Source organism: Vidua macroura, chromosome 2 (assembly GCF_024509145.1).
Source record: "Vidua macroura isolate BioBank_ID:100142 chromosome 2, ASM2450914v1, whole genome shotgun sequence".
Lineage (NCBI taxonomy): Eukaryota > Metazoa > Chordata > Aves > Passeriformes > Viduidae > Vidua > Vidua macroura.
Genome location: NC_071572.1, coordinates 70,664,355 through 70,692,266, shown reverse-complemented (window position 1 = coordinate 70,692,266; position 27,912 = coordinate 70,664,355). Strand labels below are relative to the sequence as shown.

Sequence of the window (27,912 nt, the reverse complement as noted above, 5' to 3'; positions counted from 1 at the left end):
GAGCGATCGGGTGGGCGGCGGGCCGGGGGCCGCGGCGGGAGCGTGGCCGTGGCGCCGGGAGCGTGTCCCTGTCCCTGCGGCACCGGGAACCACGCTGGGAGCGTGTCCGTGCCCCTGCGGCCCCGGGGGCGGTGGGAGGCGCGGGCCCCGTAAGTACGAGCTCCGTCTGCAGAGCCGGGGAGCGCGGTGAGGGGCTGCCCGTCCTGAGGGCGAGCGGTAGGACTGCGGGGGCGGGTGTGGAAATGAGCGCTGGGGGTAACGAATGCCCGGCCGGTGCTTCGGTTTGGGCTCGTTAGCGAAAGGGCGAAGGGTGTTGGTTTCATTGCGCCTCCTCGGACTTGGAGCATCTGGTCCGTGGCCGAAACTGGGTCGTCTTGTGCAGCTCAGGACTTGCAGGGAGTCCCTGTGTGTGTGGGGAACCCCTAATGGAGCATCACAGGCAGGACTTGAGGGTGTGATCGTGCAAGTAAGTCTGCCGGGACGTAATCTTCATCATAGCAAAGCTTTACTGAAATAATTGGCAATAGTTACATATTTAAAAATTACGTACCCGGTGGAAGTAGTTACTGTACTCGGGCTCGGGGATTGTAAGTCAGGAGGACGTCTGCAGTGCACTGGTTTTTGCATTTTAAGTACGGCTTTGGATAGTTTTGTGTTAAAGTAAATGCAGTACCGGATGTTATTTTCTCCATTTCACATGTGGAAACCGGAGCACAAGCAAGTGATGCTCTTCACCAAACATTTTCTCACTGACAGGACATAAATTATTTCACTTGCTGCTCTAGATGTTAATTTGGAAGAGCCAGAATAGTGATCAGTGGGCTTGAAAGGAGACTTGCACAGGTTCACAGAAACTGTCATTTGACAGAAGTACTCCAGATGATGATGGAAACAACTACCTGAAAGGAGGTTGTAGCTAGGTGGGGGTTAGTCTCTTCTCCCAGGAAACCAGTGACAGGACAAGAGGACACAGTCTTAAGCTGTGCCAGGGGAAGTTTAGGCTAGACATGATGAAAAAATCCTTTATAAGAAGAGTGATTGGGCATTGGAACAATCTGCCGGGGAGGTGGTGGAGTCGTTGTCCCTTGAGGTGTTTAAAAACTGGAAGTGGCACTTAGTGCCATGGTTTAGTTGATAAGGTTGTGTTAGGTCATAGGTTGGACTTGATGATCTCAAACCTAATTGTGTGATTCTGTAAAATGTGTTTACAGGTGTTGAGGGGGAGCAGAAGTGGGGTTACTAGCACAAGTATTCCAGAAGGTTTTATTTCTGAATCATAATATAAATACTTTAAAAGTAGATCTCTGATAAGATTTGAAACCTTGCAGACTTTAAGAATTTCACAGCATTTTGGTAGTAATAGTCAAAAAGGAGAATATGTGTATTCAGTTTGTTACTAACGCTTGCTTATCTCAAAGAGTTAACAATGACTATCTCTTGTGGATTTAACATTTTTTCTACCCCTTCATTTAACAGCTGTGGAAGTTCCCAAGAGACAGCTGAGGCAGTTTACAAGACAGTTTTCAACAGAGAGGTTTAGAGAAAAGGAAGGTGAAAGTTTGATGTCTTTGAGATAGTTACTATTAAAAGAACCCGAAGAAATAAACTTTAGGATCAGTTCGCAGTCCTCAACTTAAATATTTACAGTTTTTGTCAGTGAAGTTGGTAGCTACATGAGACGCTCTTTCTCTAAGTATTTTTTTTCTTTGCCAACTCAGTGATGATTCTGTAGGTCTTCTGTTCTTAATTACAAACACTGATTAAATTTAGAATACGTAAAAGCACAACTTTGGGGTTTTGTATTATTCTCTCTCACTGCTCAGCTTGGATAATATTTCATGAGCCTTTTTTTAACAGTGTGAAGTATCACCTTTCATCCAAGATAATGCTACTGTGATAATGTAATGAATTTTCTTGATAAACACTTCCTTTAGGTATGATTGATCTTGTTTTTGATTTATGTGGGTATATCCTTGTCATTTTTGTAAAAGCTGTGTTTCATTTTCACAAATATGTTTCAGTTAGAAGTAAGATATTTCCTACTTCAACTTTGTAAAGCGTGGGGTTTTGTTTTTCTCTTTGGTTTGAGTTGGCACATCCTTCTCTTTTAAATAATATGTAGGAGAAAAATAGAAATTGGGGGGGTGCTTGATTGCTGGCTTTCTATTGTATGATCTTAAGTCTAAGTTAGCTTTATGCGTTTGGTGAACTTGGCTTTTGTTAGTTTGAAGGAGGTGTGCCTTGAGAGCCTGGTTGAATGACGCAAGAATTTGGTAAAAAAAAAATTTTTTTTTTATTTTTTTATTTTTTTTGCAAATATGTAGTTCAGAAGTCACCCAGCAGGTCTGCTGCTGGGATAGCTGGTTTGTTTTTTGCTTCAGAGTCTGGAGGTTTTGCCCTGCATACAAATGGGACCTTGAAAATATTTTAAAATGGTGGGAGAGTGCTTCCTTCACTTTTTTTCTTTATGGGTTTCAACATATTTAGGGTGTTTTGTAAGTGTTTTGTCTTCTGTTTGAAGTGCTTTGGCATGCCTACAAGTAACATGCCTTACAGCTACAATTGGGTCATCTTGGTGTCCTGAGAGCTGAGTAAATATTTATTTATCAGGCAGTGAATTGTGGGATAAAGTTGTCATGCATTATAATTCAGATAATCCTTTTAAACTTATACAATGGTGATTGTAAGTGTGTGCAGTTACAAGTAATAGCAAAGTATTTGGATCTGGTGTTGGTGGGGCATCATCAGCACTGATCTTGTGCTTCCCCTCAATCTTCAGTCCTGTAGTTGACTTCTGAACTCTTGCATCTAATTTGTTCATCAGTGAGATGGGAAGGGGTAAGACCTGCACAGTAATGAGAAGTGAAGAGCTGGAAAGGAGCCACTTCCCCCTGCTCTGCTTCTGAGTTAAATATCATCCCCCTCGACCTCTCTTCTTCCTGGAAAGAAAGAGAGCCCTTCTGCTGCTCAGGTGAGCAGAGTTGGGGAGACAGGAGCTCTTTAGTCCTGAGAGGGTAGGCGAGGAGGAGCCCAATCACAACTCCCAAGCAGGATCTGGTTAGGTGGGGGAAGGAAATTAGTAACTGAGTGTAAGAGTGATAAGCTGTCTTCCTATGCCTGAAGTTTTACTGAGCTGCTTGTCCAAAAGGTTTAATAATATCCTGACTCTCAGGAGTATATTTTTCAAATTTCTTTTGCAAGCATTTGATTAAAATTTCTTGTTGCAATGTTGTACTCATTTTGAGCTCCAAAATGTTGTTCTAGGCCATATCGCTTCTAAGGGGTTTGAGTTAGAGCTCTTAAATTGTATGTTTGAAACTTTTCTACTGCATAAAAATCCATCTGCAGATTGGTTGAAAACAGGCATAGATGTAAATTGTGTTTTAACATGGAAAAAGTCCCATACATTTAATAGTTTAACAAAGTCATGCCATCTGTGCAGCTTTTTGATGGATGTCTTTGCAATAGGCCCTGAGAATTTGTAATCCTTACTGGGATAAGACTGCAAAAGTAATAAAGTAAATCTGTTCATGCCTAAGGAAGCTCTAGCTGGAATGTCTTTGGTGCAGTTCTTGTGGACAGGAAGGTGTTTTCAAAAAGTGCTATATTGCTTAACAAATATTTCTGTGGTAAGCATTAGGGAGCAATGGGCTGTGCCAGAACTGTTTGCTGTATCTCTTCACTCTGTCGCTTTGGCTGGGCTTGGGCTGACAGTGCCGTGTCTTACAGTGAGGTCAGTGGCTCAGCTGTAGTTGTGTAACAAGAGGGGCCATTCATAAATGTGTTTCTTGGCCTAGAGACGCTGGATTGCATTTCCTAGCGTAGCACCAGAGTTCGCTGGGCCTCAGGAAAGTGAAAACTGTACTGCAGGATTAGAGTAGCACCCACTCATTTGCTATGGCTGGGGAGAACTCTCTCACCTGAGTGTGCAGTAGTTAGTCTCATGTTGTAGCATGCCTTGAAAAGAAGCTACAGCCTGTGGCATTCTGGCCTGGATCAGCAACAGTGTGAACAGCAGGATTAGGGTAGTGATTGTCCCCTTGTACTCAGCACTGGTGAGGCCACACCTTGAATCCTGTGTCCGTTTCTGGGTCCTTCACTACAAGAAGGACATTGAGGTGCTGAAACAAGTCTGGACAAGGGCAGCAGAACTGGTGAAGAGTCTGGAGCAAAAGTCCTGTGAGCAGCAACTGAGGGAGCTGGGGCTGTTTAGCCTGGAGAAAAGAAGACTTGGGAGAGACCTGACCTCTCTTTAGAACTACCTGAAAGGGTCATTCTCTTCTCCCAAGTAACAATCAACAGGACAAGAGGAAATAGCCTCAAGCTGCACCAGGGGAGGTTCACATTGGATATTGAGAAACATTTCTTTATGGAAAGGATTGTCAAGTCGTGGAGCAGGCTGCCCTTTGAAGTGGTTGAGTTGCTGTTTCTGGAAGTATTCCCAAGTCTTGTAGATGGTGCTTAGGGACATGGTTTAGTGGTGGGCTTGGCAATGCTGGGTTAGCAGGTGGACTCAATGATTACAGAAGTTTTTTTCCAACCTGGGTGATTCTATAATTCTGTGACCTGCATTCCTTGTCCCCCTGCACTGTTGTGGGTTGGGAAGTGGATAAGGTGGGAATGAATGATTGAAGTTGAGCCTGGGAAGAAGGAGGTGGAGGGGAAGTGTACTTTTTGCCTCTCGCCATCCTACTCAATTTTTAATTGATAACAAATTAATTTTCCCCAGGTTGAGTCTGCCTTGTCAGTTGGTAAGTGACCTCTGAGTCTTTACCTTCCTCTCTTCTGTTCCAGAGTGGTAAAGTGAGAGTCTAGCAGCCAGAAGATCAGGAACACACACTCAAAGGACAGTGGATTTCACATATAGCAGTGCTTAGGGACTGCTGCATTTGTCTAATGCATTCCCTGTGGAGACAGTTGCTCAGCTTATTGATCATAAACCTGAGCAGGCTGGAATACGGGAATAGCACTTCTTCTTCAGGGTAACATGGAGTGGAAGAACAATGGTGTCCCTGTTAGGGATATGCAAGATAATGAGACACTTCTATTTTCTTCTCTGTCCTGCATGCCAGAGTTAAAAGATGTATGGAAAGTTCTTTTTCAGTGCTTTTCTGCTGTGATGTTCTCTTTTTATGTAATGGATTTATTGTATTTATCTGTCAAGCCTTTCCTCATTTACATCGTTGCAATCGCTTCTTCTGTGATGCCCACGCTCCTGGAGACAGTAAGTTGTGTAAGCTAAAATACCCAGGCTATTGCCCTGGTTTCAGCAGGGATAGGGTTAATTTTCTTCCTAGTAGCTGGTACAGGGGTGTGTTTTTTATTTAGTATGAGAATTAAGTTGATAACACAGGAATGTTTTGGTTGTTGCTGAGTAGTGTTTACCCCAAGTCATAGACTTCTCAGTTTCCCATGTTCTGCCACTGAAAATGCTGGAGTGCCACAAGAATTTGTGAAGGGGCACAGGCAGAACAGCTGACCCAAAATGGCTGAAGGAATATTCCATACTGAAGGGCATCATGCTCAGTGTATCAGCTGAGGGGTAGGCTGGCCAGGGGCAGCTGCTCAGTGTCTGGCTGGTCATTGATGAGCAACGGCATCATGTCTGTTGTATATTCTAATTATCATTATTGCCACAGTTATTCCAGTTATTATTTTCTTCCTTTTATGTTGTATTAAATGTTTTTTATCTCAGCCTGTGAGTTTTCTCACTTCCACTTTTCTGATTCTTTCCCCCATCCCACTGTTGGTGCAGAGTTGAGGGAGTGGCTGTGTGGTATTGAGTTGCCAGCTGGGGTTAAACCAAGGCAGGTATTTCCTGGTGTGTTAGGTATTCTTTTTTCTTTTTTTTTTTTTTTTTTTTTTTTTTTTTTTTTTTTTTTTTTTTTTTTTCTTTTTTGGTTTGTAATTCAGGGAGTTGAAACTGCCAGTACCTTTGTTCTTTTATATTGAGTATCAAGCAGTTATCAAGGAATAAAGAGTGTGGAGCCAGCACATCTGTGTATCTCTTTGTATTCTTGATATAACTGGAGTATTTTAGCTGGCAGTGGCTGTTACTGTAATCAGGCCCTACAGGTGCACCTTGGTCTGTTTCTTTTTAACTCATACATTTCCTCTTTAAAATTGCCTTATTCCAGGCAGTTTGTAGAATGTTACCTGTCATTGCCTGGAAATATCTGTTATCATTCTCCTAAAATAACCATTCCCAGTCAACTGAAAGCAGAACTACTGTTTTTCTGCTGGTTGTCTTATCAGGTTTTCTGACATTTTTCAGTGGGAAGTGTAGACAAAGAATTACAGAAGGTTGCTAGAAATTCTGTTTGCTTCCTAATCTAGCTAGCTCCATGTTTTCATGAGAGCTTGTGCTGGTGCAGAGAAATTATAGTTTGGGGACTGGACCAGAGAGAAAGATGAGATGGTGACAGTTGAGACCCAGACTGGTCTGGCTTTGTGACTGACCAGTTGAAACATGCAGTAGTGCTAAAGGTTCTTTCTGCACTACTGAGTGTCTGAAATGAGGAAGCTTTCCCCTGAAATTCTTGTGCAATCCTGAAAATAGATAAGACCTTTGTGGCGCAGAGGAGGTGCCACTGACTGGGGAAACGTTGAAATACCTACCTGCTTGGGATGCATGTATTGCCCAAAGAGTTCAAACAGGTTGGAGTTACAAGAGATTTGACACTTTGTCATGAGGCTGTACCTGTACTTTCTCTCCCATCTTTTACTGCAATCCACCTTACTCATGTACCCTGTGTCTACTTAGGTCATTGCAATGCTGCATCCCTGGTAGTCTGAGGGAGCCCCAGGTGGGTGAGATGACAAAATGGCACCTCTGTTTTGATCCAGCTGATCCTGTGGGGTTGCTAGAGGAGTTTTACAGGTCAGAGTGGTAGAAAAAGCACCAGGGAGGGACAACCTAGTAATAGGAAGTTGCTTTTCATGAAAAGGGTCAGTGAGCCAGGCAGTTTGCATAAAGTAGATGTTTGCATAAAGTAGACAGTAGGAACTGTCATCAGTGGGTATGTCTAGGTGATAACAGAGAGGAGTGTAGTGGGAGCACTGGAACTTCTCCACAGATATGGACAAGAGAGTGGGCAGCTTGATGTGTGTGAGAAGAATGACATCTCTAATGTTTAAATCTCCAAATGGAAAAGATGCCAAAAGGGCACTGATAGATTGTGGTTTTCTTTTAGGAGCAAAGGCTTGAGCTTTTGTTTCTAATTGAAGGGTTTGTTGTGGGAATTATTTCTGAGCAGTATTGCTTCTGTCCTGGTATGCCTGAGTGTCTGTGTGCTGGTTCTGCTGTGCTAGGAGGAAAGGAGGGAGGCTGGCTGCCATCCCGGGCTCGTTCATGAGCTGAGGAAGGGACATGTGGGACAGCACCACAGAGCCTCTTTGGCCTGAGGAAAAGTGGGATGTGTTTGCTCTTTTTAATTTTTTCCCCATCCTGTGATATTGAGCTGATTCTTTCCTGAAGCCTGTGAGAGGTAACAGAGGTCTCTTTATGGTGTGGGGTTTCCTGGATGAAAAGTGTCTGCTGCTTGTGAAATGCTCTCCATAAGTTCTTGGAGTGAGTGTTTGACAGGAAGGAGGGATGTGGCAACAGCAATGAGTTGTTTAATGTGCTTTCTTTATTTGGCTTGAAATTCTGAGAAGTGGAAAGAGAGTTTGTTTGGGGATTGGATTTATCTTTTTTGTTGTTTGTTTTTCTTTTGAAATAGCACCATTTCTCAGTGCAGTTGGTGGGTTTTAAATAGGAAGAGGTAATAGGATTATGAAAGTGTCGCGTAAAAGAAGTGTTAAAAGCTATTGGCTTAACACCCTACTAACAAACTAATCTGTTGAAATGAAGGAAGTGCCTGTGAAAGGAGCAGGTATAGACTCTTGTAAAACTTGAAGACTTGAACTATCCTGCGTAAAAAAGCTGATGCTATACAGTGATCTTTCTACCTTGGAAGTTGTCAGGAATTTTAATTCCTTCTTGACAGATTTTATGAAGAAGACTGCTACACTTCCTGATGTACCCGGAGCTAACCCATTGCTGCTTTTGATTTTGGCCTAGATAAAATAACAAATAATTGTCTTTTGAGTACAGAGCTGATTAAATGCAGTCCCAGGGAACTCTTTCATGCTGCATTTCCTGCTTGAACTTATTGCAGTTTTTAGAGTTACATTGAAGTGAATGCTCGTTGCTGCTGAACCTGTTCTGCTGCCTTTGGAATTTGTGCATGAGCTTAAGGAGCTTGCAGGGGTTTCTAGAAAATCCTGCGTGGGAAATCTGTCCTTACTCGACCGTGTGAATCAGGTAGTCAGAAAGCTGGTTTTTGTAAATTAAAAATTAATTTTCCTTTCATCAGATGAAAATATCTTTCACCCCTACAGGGTGAATAGTTGTAAATGTGAACATATGAAAAGTAAAATTTAGGCACCATGTTCTCACTGATTATTTATACTGTTAAGCATAACTTTTTTTTGATAAGTAATCTAGGCTTTAGCATAATTATCATAATGACAGTTTTTATCTAAAAATGTGTCAGGGAAAAATCAGTGTTTGGAACATAATGAATTTTTATCAACTTCAGTTACTTACCAAATTTTGTTCATAAGGTTACTTTCCTTCACTTATATCTAGATCAGGGCTATCAGTTCTCAGTCTTCTGGCTGATACTGACTTTGTCTAGGAATTCTACATCAGTGAAAAAGAACAACCTTTAGTCCAGTATTCCTGGGCATTTCTGAGCTTGGTAGTGCTACTGGCTTCAATGAGGAGGCAAATGCACAGGCTGACCTTGCAGCCTCTACATGGAGAGCCAGCTTGTACGTGTGTTGCTTGCTCATTCTGTGCTTGCACAATGTGTCGGACTCCAATGCACGTGTGTTTCTGCTGGGAAAACACCAGATGGGTGTGGGCAGGGTTCTGATCTTCCTAGTTTGCTTCAGAAGAAATCTTGTCCATTCTGGAATCTTGCTTACTATTTGGACTACCTGGATGGAAAAGGGCAAGTTAGGGCTTCATGTTTGTGCCATCAGGCTCAAGGATGAGAACTGAACGCAACTGTTCCTGAAAGAGTCATACAGCTCTGTGTCCTGGATGGGTTCCTGCAGATAAATATCTTATGAGCATTGCCAGGAACCTTCCAACAAGGAAGCAGGGTTTGGCCTGTGATTCAAAACACATAGCAGGCTATAGAACTTGGGTTGTCAGACAAGCTGCAGAGCACAGGGACAGTTGTTGGTACAGATGTGATATTGGGGAAGGCAGAACATGCACTATTTTTGTGCCTCAACATGATCAGGAAACTATTTACAATTGTGTTACAGTATCTGTCTAGATATGAGTATGTCTGCATGTAGATGAAGACCTTTCACCTTTTCCATGAATTTTAGAATTCTGACTTATGTCATATTTGCATAACTGTGGCTTTTTCTGTTTATTTTTTTTCTGCTATGCATTTTGAAATGGGTACTCTGGTGGTTTTGACCTTGTGGTCTGAAGGGCTGTAACTTTCTAAACTAGGTTTGGTTATGCTTCACTGAGATTTTTTTCACAAGAAAGTTGCGCTTTGTTTCCTATGAAAGTTTCTTTGGTCTGTTTTATGAAGGTCACACACAACTAGAGTCGGGTTTCAGAGCTATGAGAAGAGTTTAGTTGCACCACAAGTGTTCTTCCACCCATGGTTGAGGGTTGGTCACCCTGAGTTATGAAGTACAGGAAAAAAAGAACCATGTTTCCAGCTTCTGAGATACTATTGTTTCTAGCAAGATTTGTTCAGTATCAAATTTTTGTTTGCACATGGTACAATGTATGACTAGGTGGCCTTTTTCACCACCACCCCCAACCAATATATCAGCCATAATCCAGGGATATCAAATATGAAAAGATGTGCTTCATTAACTACATAAGGAACAAAAGAAGATGAGAAATTGATCAGTGGGATGGGGGACTTGGTTGCTCAGGATGTGGAAAGGACTCAGCTACTGAGTGTCTCTTCTGCCTCAGTTGTTACTGTCAAGACTGTTAAGGCTGGGGTAGGTTTTGCATGACTATTCTAATCAGTATTTGATTAAGACTATCCCCTTAATAATGATTTTGTTATGTATTATAACTCTGGCTTTTATACTACTTCTCCAAGTATGGCTTTATAGCAGCAAGCCCTGAGCCTAACTTTTTTTTTTTTTTTTTTTTTTTTTTTTTTCTTTAACAAGATCCAAGCTCTGGTCTTCTTGACTCTAGGTTAGCTGCCTGACCTGGCAACCAAGGTACTTTAGTCTTGCTGGTGAAAGATGACTTTTTAAACTGAAGAGTCCTTCATGTGTAATGGTAACACAACACGCTCCAGAGGGGCAATGGCCAAGGTTTTTTTTGTTTCTCTGACAGGCAGGTTCGTATTGAGGCTTAACTTCTTGCTTGTCCTTTTATTCTCAGTTATTGTCCTCTTAAGTTCCCAAGTTCTGTCTTTGGCAGGAGTCATAAAAGTGACAGCTCTTCACTGTCAATTTCATTCATAAGGGTACAGTTGTGCCACAGTTCTTCCTTCTCTGTTGGTAGAATCAGGTTTGCCTTTCTGTGCACATGCCATTCTCATGTTTCAGGGGAAAAAAGCCAGGCAAACAACCTTTTAACCTCTGAAGTAATAATATAAGGTAAATTACTGTGTAAATTGATTCATCTGTGTTCTTCCATTTAAAATACCAAAATACCTTTGTGTATCTGCATTTTGAAATACGTGCTGTATTCTTTGTAGATAACACCAAAAAATCAAACTGCAGGTTTCTGAAATGTGAATTATTGCCCTTCTGCGTGAGCGTTGTGGTGAGCTGAAGGTGACTAATGGTTGTGATCTTGCGTGCATATGCTGTCCCGCTCAAGTGTATTTTAAGCAGGAGCAGCATTCTGTTGCTGCCATAGAAGCCAGTGGAGATGTGAGTTTAGTTATTATGGGAAATTATTCACACTGACAGTAGAATAGTGTGAAGATTTGTCAGAGACAAGTAACGTGAACTTTTAGTAGCAGCTACTTTTATAGTCTTGCAAAGCTGACAAAGGAAATTCATATGTGTGAGATTTGGAATAGGAGTGGAGGAAAGTAGAAATAAGGTTGGTGCAGTAAGTTCATAGTTTGTCCATAATTTTAACATCCTAGTACCTTAGCAATTTTACACCTGCATGCTCTTCCTGATATTTTAATGAAAACAACAAAATATTTCAGAAGCTTCTTCTTCTGACTAATCCTGCTGACTGCCTCCTGGTGTTTCTTTCTGTCTTTTCCCAGATAGTTAATTTTTAACTAGTTAACAGATAGTTAATTTTAAACTTTAATTATGGACAAAATAATTTCTTATGGGGGACAGCCCATTTGTACTAATCTGAGTACCAGCGGTGAGCAACTGTTTTAACTCTTTTTAAAGATTGTAGTCCATTTCTGGGAAAGTGGGAAGGTGTGAACATAGTAAACACCTTTTGATAGTAATTTGCTGCATGTTCAGTATTTAACTTCTGTGTTGTCCTTTTCAGCCCGGATTAATCTGGGGTGCACTTGGATTGGGTGATGGAGAAGGAAATTCCTCCTCATGCATGCACTTTATGCAGTCACACCTTTGGTTTGTTTTGGAGAAAATTACACCCTTTGGGGAAAGTGCTTCACCTGATGAATGCTGCAGAGTAGCTGAGAGGCCATGAATGGCAGCAATGTAGATCATTCCATAGAAACTTGTAGGTAGAGTTTAGATAAGCAAATTCTTTGATTTAATAATTACAAGCTAATATTACCCATGGGGTTCCACACTGCTCTCAGATGATTCATAGAGCTTATCACTGATTTCCTGTGTGCAACTATTGCAGAGTGTAAACTGGTGGAGAGGGAGGAAATTTTGTCTTTTTTTTTTTTTTTGAGTCCCTTTACTTAGAGCATTGCTGTGTGTTGGATGTGAATGGGAAGAGCAGGTTGGCTTTTTCATGAAGAGCCTGCTAGGAGGGACAGCAGCTGGTAATTCCCAGTGAACCCTGAAAGCTTGGGAGTTCATCTTGGTAGTCCTGGGTCAGGCTCCCATACACATTCCCATGGAAATTCAGCAAAATTCTTCAGAAGACACCAGGCCTAAGCTAGTGAAAATGTGGAGTTACTGTACTCCTTGTGCCCGTGATATCTCTCCAGGGTCTCATGTACTTTAGAGGCCAGTATAAAATAACCTTTTCCATGTTTTTGTGTTTCTTCTCTTTGATCTAGCCTGTTTCATGTGTATTGTCTTTAATCGCTGCCTTTCTTCATTTAGCCTCAGTCCTTGTTCTTCTCAGAGGCTGCAGTTTCCTTGTGTGTTTTCTATATCAGAGCTCTCTTTTATTAGAATTTCATTATTTCTTTGCTATGAGATGATAATAACAGTCAAAAGAAGTAGAGTGGTAACTCTAGTATGATGGCAGTGAAAGAGGAGCCCTTGAAAGAGGGCAGGAAGTGGAATAAAGCATTGGCTCCTTACATACATAACACTTTTGAAAAACGGAACCTTTCCCTTAAAAAGCAGGAAGATTTTCCTCCTTTAAGTGTGTGTGAGAGAGAGAATACTGGACAAAGACCCAAAAGGTGGTACTGACAGGGAGCAAATAAAGAATAAAGATTTCTGATACCAGTCAGGTGTTTGGGTAGCATCAATAATACTGTATTTCAGAAGAAAACAGTTCATTTCTGTAGAGATTCATGTGGTTTTCATTTTGGATGGGCTTTACTCATAGCCAGCAGAATCTATTGCTTTGCAGCTGTTGTTAATTTTGGTAGGAACAGAAGTAATAAAACCTGTGTATTGCCAGGCACTGTACACAGACATAACATGGGGTAGTGGTTGCACTTTCTGATCTGAAAAAAAAAAAAGATTGAGACAGAAGAACAAAATAGGAAAGTGATTTGCATAAAATCATGCAGCTGATTTGTGGCTGAACTAAGATCAGTATCTTGGTTTCTGACCAGTTGTTAATACTTTCTGTTCCATTTGTGTATTGTCAATACCTGTTTTCATGGAATCTGTGAAGGTGTAGCAGTGGAGATGGTAGAAACTAATTTTCTCCTTCATTTTTTCTTTTTTTATGGTCCAGGTTAAAGTCCTATTTTGTGACATTTGAAGAACAAACAATACTATGGCTCCATGAATTTCAAAACTGCAGGAAGTGTGGCAACCCTCCCTACCTCCAGCTTTACTTCCCTACTGTGACATTCTTATTGGGAGCTGTGGTTTCATCCCCACTGGATATGCAGTGACCTGCCTTGGCATCAGAGCAGAGAAAGCTGTTTGTGCATCAGGGAAAGCCATGGCCTTGGGCTTGAATGTTTTTAACCTCTTCTATAAGTTGAAAGTGTTGGTGCTTGTCACTTTATTTGTGATGGTGCTATGGACCACATTTGGTTACTTAGTGGACACCAGACAGGAAATTCCTAAAGCTAAGAGCATGGTGGAATTTTTCAGGAAGGTAACTAGCCTGCAGCACAGTCAAGAGGAAGAGAAGATTGAATCCACTGCAGATGTTCCCATGGTGAAGTCATTTCAGAGTCCCTGCCCAGCTCTGTCTCCATACCTGCGTAAGTGATGGTGTTTTCCTCTCCTCTCTGAGAGGTTAAATCTACTGTAGTGCTGCTGGATTCAATATCCAACTATTCCAGTTGGATACCTTTCCTATGAAGCTAATACAGCCAGTTGCAGGAAGCACTCCTGGGTGAGGGAGTGTCTTGTGGCACCCAGTGCCTGTGCTGGGTCTGGCTGGGATTGTAGCTGGTGCTGCACTCTGCATTTGTTGATAAAACAGCTTTGGTAACACACCAGTAACTTGGCTACTCTGAACAGTGTTTGCACTCTGGTGAGGCTTTGTCTCTGTCTGTCCTGGCCCCCTAAAATCAGTGGGGTGAGCAGGAGGCTGGGAGTGGACACAGCCCAGACTGCTGACCCCAGCTGACTGCAGGGGTATTCCATACCCTTTGACTGTGCCATTCATCATGGTCAGCAGTAAAAGCTCAGGGAAAGCAGGAAGGAGGGATGTTCATGGTGGCAGCATTTGTCTTCCCAGCAACTGCTGTATGTGCTGAAGCCCTTCCGTGGATGTGGCTAGACACCTGCCTGCCAACGGGGATTAATGAAGAAATTTTTCTTTTTCCCTTGCTTACATGTGCATCTTTTTCTTTTTTAAGAAATAAAATTATTTGTGTCTTAACCACAAGTGTTTTCATCTTTCCTCAGTTTTTTGTCTTTTTATCATTAAATATACTTTTGTGTCTCTGTATTGACAATTGAAGGACTTCACAACTCTGTTGGAGTTAGCACTAATTATGATGAAGGTTCAAATAGGTGACTGTTTTCTTGCTTTGGGCATTTTTATTATTCTGCTTTTTTCTTGGCTTGGTACTGCTAGCAGCACCAGGCTCCTGCTTTGCATCATTATCATGTCATTATCTTCATTATCAGTATCATTCTTCTTTCTCTTCCTCATTGTGAACCTGATTAGGGATTTGTTTGGGATTTGTTTTAGATTCTTCCTTGTTCCCTGATGTAGTACAAAAACCTTCTGTCTCCCTGCACACCCTCACCCTGACCCCAAGACACATTTGATTAAGTAAATGCAGCAATGGCTGTAACCTTCACAGTTGCCTGTATTGTACTTTTTCATGGGCTTGCTGAGTCCAGAGGAGCTGGGATTATAGCTCAGTGCAAGAGAAGGGATGAAAATTTCATTTGGCTGCAGAAAGCTTTGCTATGTTTTATCTTACTAATTTATAGCTTTAATCCTGTCATGGCTTTTTTGTGTTTTAGGTACTGATGACTTCTTATAGCCACAGTCCTGTGTCTCTTTCCACTTTCTTCTCCTTTGCTTTGCCCTGGCAGTCATTCCTGGCCAATCCTTCTACAGTAGCTTAGAACTTCTCTAGGGTTTTTAAAAAATATTTTTATTTTATTGCCACTACTTCACAGTCAGTTTAAGCAACTAACATGCTTGACATCCTCTCCTTCCACTGCTTGCATAGAATGCTTTTCTCTTGGAAACGCAGGGAAGCCAGTTGGGGCTTGAACCTGGGTTTCTTACACTGATTACATAGTGCTTCATTATGTGACTGGACCAGCCACAACCTGAAATGACTCAGGAAAGGTTCTTGTGCTTCTCTTACAGGAGGTGCCAGCAAACTCTCCTTCAAACCATCTGTTACACTGGAAGAGGTGCAAAAGGAGAACCCTCAGGTAGCCAAGGGCCGGTACCACCCTGTAGAGTGCTCAGCCCTGCAGCACGTGGCCATCCTTATCCCACACCGCAACCGGGAGAAGCATCTGCTGTACCTCCTGCAGCACCTCCACCCCTTCCTGCAAAGGCAGCAGCTGGATTATGGCATCTATGTCATTCACCAGGTGAGGCAGCTGTGCAGAGCTGTTTGGGTGAGGGTGATGGCTGTGCCCTGCAGCCTGAGAGGCTTCTGCTGCCTCTGCTGTCTGACATCAGTTCTCCAAGCCTGCTTCCAACAATTCTGCTTGCTGAGGGATGCAACAGTGACTGCACCCACTGCTGGTGGCATTCCTCGATCTCAGGGCTGGGGAGTATTGGCAGTGTCTTTAGCTGGTGTTAATTTCTCTGTCTAAGTAACTTGGTGTTTCTGAGTTAGCATGCAAGGTACCCATCTTTTGCACTGACTTCTCTTGCAGTATCCACACATGTAACTAGGCTGGCCTGTTCTGTCTTTACATTTGGAGTTGTTTGGATAGAAGGCCTTAGTTTGTTTTTAGCCCTTCTCTCCCATCAGGCTCTTGTGCTTAGTAAGTTGTGTGTATTGTGTTGTTTTACTTTTGCTTTCTAAAGCTAAACATGACAGCTGCTGCTTGTAGCTGCTTTATTTGCCCAGCAAGTGTGGTGAGAAGTAGTCGTCATGGAAGAGCACTTGGTTGCTGAAAGATTTATTCATTCCTTTATTTGCATTCTTTCTAGCAATGCTGTTTCAGTGGCTAAAACTGAAGCAGACCTGTGCCACATTGTCTTTCATCAAGGTGCTTATGTTCTAATTGCATGTGCTAAAAGCATTATATATTTCTCTTTTTAGTATGTTGTCTTTTTCTTGATCTTCTATTATGTTTGCTTTCTATTACTGTCGTTTACTTACATGTTCTGCTTTGGCTTCAAAAAGTCATTTGACACAGCAGAATAAAAAGGTGATAAATTAATACAGTTTCTCTTCGCTTCTGATTAAAGAGCCTAGAGTCAATTAATCAGTATGAGACAGTGCTTTCTAGGTGAAAGCTTCCACTCTTACACTTCTGCTCATCTAAATGTCTCAGCAGAACAGCAATAAAAGTTATGGCATGATATTTTTACTTGGAATGAATTGTTCTTTCACTATTTAGAGTCATCATGTGTCCTCTAGAGTGGAAAAATGAGGGCTTTTTTTCTGCATTAACATGCAGTATAATCTTACATTTACTGGCTCATTCTAGCAGGAAGCAATGGTTAGGAATAAATTATTGGGAGAATAGGCATATCTTTTTAATTTATTGAAATATGTGAAGAACTGCTGTTGTCATGTTAGCAAAAAGTAATACAGAAGTATGGAAGTTTTGTCTGATGAGCACAGCAGTGTCAAGTCTGAACTTGTTCTCTCTGAGATTGTGCTTGGAAGGGTGGAAGCTTTCACATACCTTTTCCATGTAGATAGGCATGCCCAACGACTGCAAAATGGGTCTAACAAAACTCTTCTGGGACAAATCCATTTTCTCTCTTGATTTGTGATATCATTAGTTGTTCTAGGTCTCTTTGGAGGAAAGACAAACAGGATTTAACTGTTAAAATACACAGTCTGCTTTGGAGATAGATTAAATGGGCCATTGGTAATTTTCTCTGTGAGCCACTGGAGGGCTTACTCCAGATTTCTTCTTTATGGGCTGCTTTTAACATCTCTAAAGTCATGCTTCTCTAAATGTGTGCATACATGAGTGCTGTACTCAAAACAATGTGAGTTTTTAATCCCTAAATTTCTTTCCCAACATAAGTTTGTCTTGTGGTCAGTATTATTCTTCCATAGAAACAAAGGGAGACAATTCTGTCTTTGATAAAAGATGAGTAAATTTTGCTGTTTGTTCAGTGTGTTGTCTGACATGGAAAGCCGTGTCAGCTGGCATTTGGCTGTTGTGGTGGCTTGCACTGATGAGGAAAACAGAACTTAAGCAGATGGGAGAGGCTGTCCTGAACTTAGCTGGGTTTGATACTCGGCACAAGTGATGTTTTCCAAATGTACCTTACCAGACATCTGATTTGTTCTGTTCACGCAATAACCTATGTTTTTATCCCCAGGAGGAGACTGTCTCATGGGTATTTTTATATATGGGACATTTTAAGAAAAACAAAACACACAAAAAAAACCCCATTCAGAACTTTGACATCCTGATTTTGGGTGAATTGTATCTAAATTTTTTACTGGAAAATTTCTCTCCAAAGGATGGATGCAATTGATTATCCATCTCATAATTTCTCGGAATAGGCACTGTATTGTATTTTTCAGACTGCAGGTATGGAGTCATAAATCCCATAAATCTTCTTCATTCTGGAGCAGATGGTTGTTTTAGTGAACTAGTCCTACTTTAGAGCAATGTGTTACTTTTTAGAGCACTAAAACATGCTTTGTATGCAACAGCTTTTCCCTACAGCTCAGCTTCTCTCAGCCTGGGGAGGCCAGCTTCTTTCTCTTTTTCTATGGACCCTCTTTGGGTCCAGGCAACTTCTAGAAAATTTGCTAGAATTCCAAGCAGTTTATCTTGAAAACATTTTCTTAAAATTATTCTTTCAAGTACACGTTCCTTGCTCTGGAAAGTGACTGGCCTGTTTGTGTCTGGGAGGGCTGGGGTTGGCCCTCTGGTTCCCAAGTGGGAACTTGAGGCAAATCCTCACTTTGTCCTCAAGAGCAGAAAGCCTTCTGCAAACTGCTACAGTGTGCAGCCAAGTAAAAAATGAAAATAGCAAGATAAGCACATGTCTTGCTCCAAACTGAATGTTGACATGATAAGCTTACAAATCTGCCAGGTGTGTGTGGATATACTTGCACCTCAGAGGTGAAAAATTAGATTTTTGAAAAGCGAATAGTAAGTAACTTACAGCAAAAGCAAACAATGAAGACTAGTAAAAAGGTGAAGTTCTGTGCTAGGAGCATGTCCCCTGCAACAGCATCATCAGGTTATAGGTAGGAGGTAAAAATGAAGAGACCTGCTTTTCACTCCCACTCTGCCACTTGTGTGTGAGCTGAGGAAATACAAGGAACTCTTTCAGCATTGCTGTCCTCCAAGCTGAGGGGACAGGCATAAATCATTCATGGCAAGGGCTCTGATATCTAGAGACTAATTAACATGGGATTAACATGGGGGTTTGGTTTGGTTTTGCTTTTTTTAAAAAGAACTTCCATGAGCCTTACTGACACAGTTGTATGGAACACCAGTTTCTAGACTGTACTGGTACCTCTTCTGCTGTGGAGCCTGATGGTAACTCCAGGACTGGGACAGAAGGGCAGTTAAGCCATGGAGCAGTCACACTTGGGGCACCCAGCTAAGTACAGGCTTTCTTGGCCCTGGCTGGGTGTGTTTGTGATGAATAGAGACTGGAGAAACACTTTGCACCATTGCCCATTCGGATGCTGTTACTGCTCCCAAGGTGCTGGAAAAGCCACATGAGAGTGGTTGCAAGCCATGCAATAAGAACAAATGCCCGGGAGCAGCTCTGGTTCAAAAGCTGTGGCACTTCCTTCAGAGTTGTTTTTTCCGATTCTTTTCTACAGGCTGGCAACACCAAATTTAATCGAGCCAAACTGCTGAATGTAGGATACCTAGAGGCCCTAAAAGAAGCAAACTGGGACTGTTTCATTTTCCATGATGTGGATCTGGTGCCAGAAAATGACTTTAACATTTACATGTGTGACACACAACCAAAGCACCTTGTAGTTGGCAGGAACAATACTGGATACAGGTAGGAAACCAGGCATATGGAAAGAATACCAACAGGGAAATGCCGTGTTACTGATAATGTTCTGCTTCTGATGGAGCTGTGTGCTGGTATCTACGCTTCCTCATGACACAAGGTTTCTGATGGTAACACTTCACCTCTCTGGAGTACAGAACTGGACAGATGCCTCTGCAGTCAGCCCTGTGATCACCTGCACAAATGATCGTTGTCATTGTTCTGGTTTCTGGAGTTGAATTAAGGGGTGTTTAGAGAGGAAAGCAATGAGCCAGAGGTTGTGCAGAGACCTTCTGGCAGAGCTAGATACACATTTGCAAGTTTCCTGATCCTGTGATTTGAGGGTGTGATCTTACTGGAACTTCTGCTGTTGAAGAGGTAATGTCTGATATTGAGAGCTCAAGTGTGGGAATTTGCCAAGGCATAGGACTGTCCTTTAATTATTTGACCGAACAGTGTATAACACAGGATCATTCTGCTTTTTAAATGAGTGCCCTAAGTGCTCATGTGATATAAATAGTTCAAAGTGAAAAGTTAAGGTAAGTCCATCTCAGAGAGAAAAGGCTACTGAGCTTGGTGAATTTAATGACTAAAAGTGTTTTCACTGAACTTGTTTCTTTCAAGATTCAGTTCAAGTCACGTCACTCTAAATATTGATTAGAAGTGAGCTTTTCAAAAGCTGATCTCAAAGTACTTTGAAGCAAAGCTCTGCTTTGCTTCTGCATTTCCTTTGTTAAATATATGAGAAGGAGGTGGGATGTGCCAATACTGACACAGAATAATAGTCACATTCCAGTCATTTAGTGAAAACTGGAACAAGTACATACATACTAGGCTTCTGACAGACTTTTGGAGCACCTGCAGAGCCTTGCAGAGTATTCCACTGGAATGCTGGTGGCTTGAATTTGATAATTCAACTTGAATTGATAATTAATACTTTTTCTGTGTCACTGCCTTTGTTTACACATCCATGAAGTGGGGTTAATAATGCTCTGCTTCCAAAGCATGTCTGAAGGAATTGCTTCAATTGAGCTTGTTCAAGCTCAAGAATGATACTTGAACTGAGCTGATACCACAGATTGAAATCCAAGCTCAAGAATGATACTTGAACTGAGCTGATACCACAGATTGAAATCCTAGTTGGGTGACCTCAGTGTTTTGCTACAGCTGAGGTGAGCATACTGGGACATGTTGCTCAGATGAGGTAGAGAAAACGGAACCCATCAATGTTCTGTATTAACACAAAATGGGTGGAAATGTGGGTTGGTTTGTGTTTTGTGGGATATTTTTATGTTTTGGTTTGGTTTTGGGATGTTTTTTGGGGGAGGTGTTTTTTTGTTTGTCTGTGTTTTGATTTTGGGATTTTATTAGTTTCCTGGTGTAGGGTGGGGGGAATTATTTTTCTTCCGGGGGCTATATTCTATTGTGATACAGTGTGTAGTAATCTCAGCAGCTGTGTGCCTTATCTTTAGCTACATAAACTACAGCTCAGTTTTGCATTCTTTTAGACAGAAGACTTATATACTAAAGCTTTGAAAATAAGGTTGGGAAAACTCTTCTATTTTAATTAAGGTTTTTCTTTGAGACCAGCAAAACATCTTTTCCTCCTGACCATTCCTATTGTCCAATTCAGTCCAATTTTTAGCATTCCAAAGGAGCTGATGTTCTCTTGTCCTCGGGGGAGGGGTGGTTACATGGGTTGTTACAGAGATGCATTTTTGCAGGTGATGTCAGCCGGGAGCAAGTTATGCTTGGGCCCTGCCAGTTCTGTGCTGCCTGAGGAGGGTTGAGTGGGCAGCACTGTCCTGGTTACAGGATCACAGAATGGATAGGGTTGGAAGGGACCTCTGGGAATCATTCAGTCCAACCCCTCTGCTAAGGCAGGGTCACTTAAAGCAGGTGACACAGAAACTCAAGTGGGTTTGGAATGTCTCCAGAGAGGAAGAGTCCACAACCTCCCTAAGCAGCCTGTACTAGTGCTCTGCCATCCTCCATAGAAACAAGTTCTTCCTCATGTTGAGGTGGAACTTTTTGTGTTTTAGTTTATGGCCATTGCTCTTCATCCTGTCAGTGGAAACCATTCAAGGGTCTGGCACCATCCCCATGGCATCTACCTTGCCAATATTTATTTGCATTGATGAAATCCCCTCTCAGTCTTCTTTTCTCCAGATTAAAGAGGCCCATCTCCCGCAGCCTCTTCTCATAAGAGAGATGCTCCAGACCCTTCATCATCCTTGTGGCCTCTGCTGGACCCTCTCCAGCAGTTCCTTGTCTTTCTTGAACTGTGGAGACCAGAGCTGAACACAGCACTCCAGATATGGCCTCTCTAGGGCTGAGTAGGGGAGGAGAATCCTCCCCTCATCCTGCTGGCCCCACTTCTCCCAGTGCACCCCAGCTCTGGCTCCTTTGGTGTCTGCTTCTGCAGTGGCGTAGGGGAATTATGGAGTGAATAAGCGAGCAGTGGGGTGTGTGTATGGGTGGGTGCATGGGAAGTCGGTTCCCAAACTGTCAGGCTGCTGGAACGGGATGTGGTCCTGGTGGTGACTGTCCTGAAAGCAGGGCTGGGGAGGGCTCTGTCCTGATGTTCCTGGGACCTCCTTGCTGTCCATTCAATTTGTTTACTGGAGTATCCATAGCAGAAGTCCCAAGGTAGTAATGTGTAATTAAAACTTGATGGAACTTCCTCTACCTTGTGGCTTGTCTCCGCCAGGGGGGGAGGTAAAGGAGAGAGAACAAATGTGTTCGTAAGTCAGGCCTGACCAATGTGATAGCCTTCTCTGATTTCACTAGCTTGGATAAGGGTGTAGTAGGGGATAATGTTTATCTTAGGAAGGCTTTCAATGCTGTCTCCCATAATGGCCCCACTGACAAAGTGATGAAGTATGGACTGGTAAGTGGACAGTGAGATGGGCTAAAACTGCCAGAACTGCTGGGCTCAAAGGGTTCTTATCAGTAGAACAAAGTCCAGCTGGAGGCCAATCACTAGTGGTTTACACCAGAGTTTGATACTGAGGCTGGTACTAGTTAGAGTCTTCATCAGTAACCTGGAAGATGCAGCAGATTGCACCTTCAGCAGGTTTTCAGAGGACAGAAATATCACACGGTTGGTTTATGTAGAAGGGCCTTTGTCAGGCTGGAAAATGTGGTCAGCAGGAATCTGATCAGAGAAGTTCAACAAAGGGAAATGCAGTGTCCTGCACCTGGAGAGAAATAACTCTGTGCATCAGTAGCTGCTGGAGGCCAACTGTCTGGAAAGCAGCTTTACCAGAAAGGACCTTAGGCCAGCAGGACAAAGGTCAGAGGCATCTTGTAGGGGGAGTTATCAGCAGGTTCAGGGAGGCGATTGTTCCCTTCTGCTCAGCATCATGGAGATGATACCTGGAGTACTGTGTCCAGTTCTGGGACACACTGGAGCAAGTCTGAGGAGAGCCTGAGAACATGATTAAAGGAACGCAGCATCTGACATGTGAGGGAGGCTGAGTGTGCTAGGACTGTTTAGCAAAGAGAAGGCAGAGGGAGATTTTGGAAATGTGTATACATATATAATGGAAGGGAGTAGAGACTATGGAGCCAGACCCTTCTCAGTGAAAGGCAAGTGGTAATGGGCACAAACTGAAATACAGGAAATTCTACTTAAATATATGAAAAAGTTCTTTTTTACTGTGAGGATGGTCAAATACTGGAACAGGCTTCCCAGAGAGATTGTGGAGTCTCCATCTTTGGAGATGCTCAGAATCTGACAGAACATGTTCCTCAGCAAGTTGCTCTAGCAGACCCTGCTCTGAGCAGAGGGGTTGGATTATGTGATCTCCAGGGGTCCCTTTGACATTCACAATTCCTCTGTGATGCTGTGAGCAAAAATCGGCCAGGAAAAATAGTTTTGAGGGAGGTTGTGTTGAGGGTCTTGCGTTGGTTTATTTTCTCATTTGGTGTTTTTTAAATTATGTTCATGGTAAGCCAAAAATAACAATAAGTACTGTCTGGCATGTCCAATGCCATAATGACTACTTCCTAGCCATGGTAATTTGTTAATCTGTTTAGATTTGCATACATGTACAAATGTAATCTGCAGCCATGTGCCCATCACCTCTGAATAGGCTGGGGCAAGATAGTAGAGGCTGTGTTGTAATGTTAGCTTAACGGCAGAGACAGAGAGCATCATAGGAAGCAATTAGGAGAACAGCCTAAGAGGACAGATAAGCATGATATGTAAACATCTTTTTAAAGTAGATGCATTTTTCAGAATGAGGAAGGTATAAGTTAGAAATTAATCTCCTTTAGAGCTGAGTTCCATTACACTGGGTTACTAAGTAACTTGCACTGTACTTTACCTTGGAATTGTATTGCTATTGCAATATCCAGTAGCATATGTGCCCTTGCCTGTGAGCTGATTTCCTTCCAAGTTTTTCAGATTCAGCTCTAAGATAATCAATGGCTCACTGTTGTTATTGCAGAGCTTCCACTACATTAGTGCATAGCTTTGTTGCTTTTCTATACCTGAGAGTCCCTGAAATGAAGTATCTGCTTGGCTGGCAGGGGAATTGTGTAAAGAGAGAGAAGCTTCTGAATAAGACTCTGTTCTCTCAGTTGGAGAGGTAATTTTTTCTGGCCTAAAGCAAATCACCATCTTTTTGTGAAAAGAGGAAGAGAACAGGACCAGCTTTTAAGTTTCTGTGCACCCTTAACTCTGTGAAAGACAAGTCTAGATCTGGAGTATCAGGGTGCTGTTTTCATTGTTGATGGAAATTTGACTTTTAATTTTTCATTCTCTCTTCTTGTACGTCTAGGTTACGGTACCGGGGATATTTTGGAGGTGTAACTGCTCTTACAAGAGATCAGTTTTCCAAAGTGAATGGATTTTCTAACAACTACTGGGGTTGGGGTGGAGAAGATGATGACCTTCGAATCAGGTAAACAATGAAGAACTAGTTTTAAGAAATTTAAAAAATTGACCCAACTTCACACTAAGCCTCCAAGAGCAAAACACCCCAGGGGCCTTCATTCAGAACAGCATTGAACAGTGGAGATGTGAAGTCCAAGATGCAGTTCTGTGAGCAGTTTTCTCTTTGCAAGGGTTAGGTATGTCTGATGCCTAATCCTCTTCCTCACAGCACTTTTGGCTGGATGTGGGTTAAGTTATTTGGTTGGTTTGGTTTGGTTTTGTCTCAGACATACAGCATTTGTATTCTTGTTTGGAGATCAGTTACAATTGAAGTCTGGAGTGTGGTTTGCCAGAGATGCACAAAAGTATGGAGTTCCAGTACTTTTTTGCTAGAATATGGGAGTGTTTTGATGGGACTGAGTGTTTTGCATTCATTGACTACTGGATTTACTCCAAGTAGGGCTTAGTTTGTATTTGTGTAGTGTTGATTATAGTGAAGATAGCAAATAATTTGAATTTTAGAAAGGCTACACATATATGTATATGCCCTTTGCTCTTGTGAAAACTCATTTTGCAGATGTGCCAGTCAAAGTAGGAGAAACCTGTTGGCTGGAGAGGTTTAATGGGACAAAGAAGTCAACCAAACTTTTATGTTGCTCTTTTGCCCTTTGCTTAGGAATAAACTTCTAATCCTGCATTGCTATTAGTAAATGGAGAAAAAACCACAAGCAAACAGCAGATAAGAACACATAACTCCACAAGCTCTGCTGGCAGAGCCTGTCAGTTTGTAACTTGGTTTATACTCCGTCATTTTTAACTTCTTATCCTTTTTAGTTGCTTAAATATGCAAACAAACATTTCAGGGACATAAAATTTATATCCCTGGTGATGTTATGTAAATACACAGGAGATAAAGTGTGTTAGAAGTTAGGAACTTCCAAATGAAAAGTGTTTCTCGGTGTCAGTTCAGCAGATTGGTCAGCTCTGTCTGAAGAAATCTGAAAGGTCTGCTGCACGTATGGATTTCTGTCCCTTAACTACAACAATTTTTTCCTTCTTACTCCTGCCTAGACACACCAAGTTCTCTATGACCTCCTGGGAGCTGACTTTTATAGTTTAGGGGGTGGCTTGGTGCTATTTTATTCCCTGGCTTCCCATGGGTGATAGTTCTTTCTGATGTTCCCATGGGCAGCAGGACAGCAAGATTTACTGAGGGTCTCTGTGATGTTTGCAAGGGGTTGGAAACAAGTGATGTTTTTGTGTGGCACTATGTAACTTGGCAGCTCTTGAGGTCTTGGTGGGGAAACCAAGTCTTGACCCAGTGTGTGCTCTGCAGCTGGACTTGGCTTGTGCCTTGGGCTGGGCTGGTGACCGAGTTTGCAGGGGTAGGTAACGGCAAGCTTGCTGTCTTGGTGAGTTGTGGTGCAGAGATCCTTGGAGCCTTCCCGAGGGAAGTCAGCAGATGGCAGCATCTCTTCGGTGCTCTCAGAATTCGGGGCCGGGTACTCTCACATTCTGCTGATCTGCCTCTGGAACAAAAGTGACGCTCTCGTTTGGGCCCCCTCCTAAGGCGTGTATCACAGAGAGATTCTTCAGATCATTTGTTGTAGTTGTTTGATAATTTACTGCTATAAAGTAATGGAAATCTGTAAGGGGCTCAGTTTTTTCAAATCTTGGTTTCCTATTTTTCTTTCAGCTGATGAGTGACTAGCAAAGAGGTGGACTATTCCTTAATTCCCTTGTCATAAAGTTTCTTTCTTTCTGCTGTCAGGGCAAAGCTGTGCTCCACAGATATATGTAAGGTCAAAAGCTCCAACTAAGTGCCTAATGCCAGACATTTAAGTCCGTGCATAGGGCTCAGTGCTTCTGGCATTGTTCTCAGAGAAATTTTCTTAATGTGAACAAATAAAAGTTTTGCAGCTGTCTGCCAGCTACTAAAAAAGAAAACAAGCTTTTAATTTATTTTTGGAGAATTATCAAGTATAGGGGTTTTATTGCAGGGGTTGAGATGAACTTGTTGCAGAACATGTGGAGACTTGCTACACGGCAGTACAGAGCAGTCTAGTCAATACTGATATAAATGTGCTCTGTTGTATAATGTGTGCTTAAAGCTCTACATCTCTACTGTAAGTAGTTACCTGCTTCTGTCCAAAAGAAAGGTGTATCTGTCACCCCCCCAGACCTGTTCTCCAGGAATGCAACTCTGAGCCTCATTTCTCTGGCAAAATGGGTTGTGGAAGAGATGCAGATGAGCTTTTACAGCTCTCTGTATTTACTTCCACAGCATCTACAAGAGATGAAGCCTCCAATTGTTGGGTTTTTTTCATTAACAGCTGGTTTATAGGTGTTGTCTTCCTCACACCACTTCTTACTCCTCCTTGCAGGGTTGAGATGCAGAAGATGAAAGTGGTGAGGCCACCTGCTGATGTGGCCAGGTACACGATGATTTTCCACAACCGTGACCATGGTAACGAGGAGAATCGAGAGAGGTGGGTCAAGAACAGGTTTCCACCCCGCACTGTCATGGTCTGTGGCTGAGCCAGGCACCTGGGAGACAAGTTCTTTGCTCCGGGCCAAACAGGCTTTTTGTGGTACCCAGAGACTCTAGGGGACACCCCTGTGACAACACAGTTCACAGCTGGCAGCTGTTTTCTCTACATGAGATCTTCCTAGAACTGACTGTGTGGTGTTCCCTAGAAACTTCCAAAATTACACTTACATAGGTATGATTAAAGCATGATTTCAGAGATTGAGCCAAAAGATTTTTCTCCCCATATGTGATTGTGCTGAAAACAGAAACAACAGGACTTTGTATTTCCAGTAGATAAAAAATAGCAGTAGCTTTGCTTCCAAATTTATTACCATTGGGAAAGAGCTCAAAACTCCCGTGCATGTCAGTGAAGATTTTTCTCCTCTTTGTCCTCAGGATGAAGCTTCTCCGTCAGGTCTCTAGAACATGGAAGACAGACGGGCTGAATTCCTGTTCCTATAAACTGCTCTCCGTGGAACACAACCCATTGTACATCAACATCACGGTGGACTTCAGTGTGCAGCCCAAGGTCTCATAGGGGCCAGCACCTCCCAAGTTACAGGAAATGGCAACAGATCTCCTTTGTGGCTGCTGTTAGAGCAGATGACTTCCAGCACCTGCTTGGAAGAGTCCTGCAGTAGCACAGGAGCAAGTAAAGTGTTCCTTCACAGCATCTCATTGGGTGGTTGAGAGTTTCCTTTGGTGAGGACTGGAGTTATGGACTTACCCAAGGAACAGGTCCTCGTGTTCTTCTATGCACTTTTTGCTGGGACATTATAAAATGTGTCCTTGTTTGGGCTGGTCCAAGGACTTGAACCAAGTCCCTGACAAAATATTTGGTTTTGCAACTCTTTCTAAAGTTATTTGTGGTCTCATTAGAAGCACAATAATTCTTCAAGAACTACAAACTTGATGAGAAAAGTTAATTTTTTCTGGCCTAAGGAAAAACTGCTTATGTGTGAGGGAAAGGCAGTAATGGTAATGGGTAAGGAGATGTTACAAATTTCTTAATAAATGCAATCCACTGAACTCCAGAGTGTCTCATCCTTCACACCACAGTGTCCCCTGCTGAGGGACTGCTGCCATGTCCCATGGCAGTGATCAGTCTCATTCTGCAGCAGGATGCCTGTTACTCTCCAGGGATCAGGAAGGAAAGGCAGTGGCCAGCTGTGTTGGAGGGGGAGAAATTCCACTCCACATACTTTAATGCTTTGGGCCACACTGTTAGCAGAGTGTGTATTTGTATACAGACCCAGGCCATTATTATCTGTGAGTCTTGCTTAAGAAACAGGTGAAAGGCTGTGGATAACCAGCTGTTCCACTGTGCTGCTGCTTTTGTGCAGAAGTCTTGATTAGAGCACTGGACTTACTGCATTGTATTTAACTGTCTTTACATGTTGATGTGAAGCCAGGCTTGGCAGAGTTTCTTTTAGGACATTATTCCAGTTGTGGAGAAGACTGAAACAAAACGTTTGTTAAGTATAGTGGCATAGATGCAGCTTTTCAATGATGGAGTTTTTGTATCTTCAAGTAACAAGCCAAAAT

General features: G+C 42.4%; 1 protein-coding gene across 3 annotated transcripts; it reads left to right on the top strand.

Annotated features, from left to right (window-relative positions):
- The first annotated feature begins 14 nt into the window (after nt 1-14).
- On the top strand, nt 15-27,396 carry B4GALT4 (beta-1,4-galactosyltransferase 4). Of its 3 annotated transcripts, none has more exons than XM_053969678.1 (7): nt 15-149; nt 13,088-13,568; nt 15,146-15,378; nt 18,777-18,964; nt 23,743-23,865; nt 26,222-26,326; nt 26,764-27,396. In XM_053969678.1, the coding sequence occupies exons 2-7, from the start codon at nt 13,301-13,303 to the stop codon at nt 26,903-26,905; spliced, it is 1,059 nt and encodes a 352-aa protein (XP_053825653.1). In that variant the 5' UTR covers nt 15-149; nt 13,088-13,300; the 3' UTR covers nt 26,906-27,396. The 3 variants fall into 3 exon arrangements, with proteins under 3 accessions (XP_053825653.1, XP_053825654.1, XP_053825652.1); XM_053969677.1 differs by lacking the exon at nt 15-149 and adding an exon at nt 279-466; XM_053969679.1 differs by lacking the exons at nt 15-149; nt 23,743-23,865 and adding an exon at nt 275-466.
- The last annotated feature ends 516 nt before the right edge of the window (nt 27,397-27,912 follow it).

Coding starts and splice junctions, on each gene's coding strand:
- B4GALT4 (XM_053969678.1), top strand. CDS start 13,301: ATGGCCTTGGGCTTGAATGTTTTTAACCTCTTCTATAAGTTGAAAGTG. Junction 13,569..15,145: donor AGCTCTGTCTCCATACCTGC/GTAAGTGATGGT, acceptor CTTCTCTTACAG/GAGGTGCCAGCAAACTCTCC. Junction 15,379..18,776: donor GCATCTATGTCATTCACCAG/GTGAGGCAGCTG, acceptor TCTTTTCTACAG/GCTGGCAACACCAAATTTAA.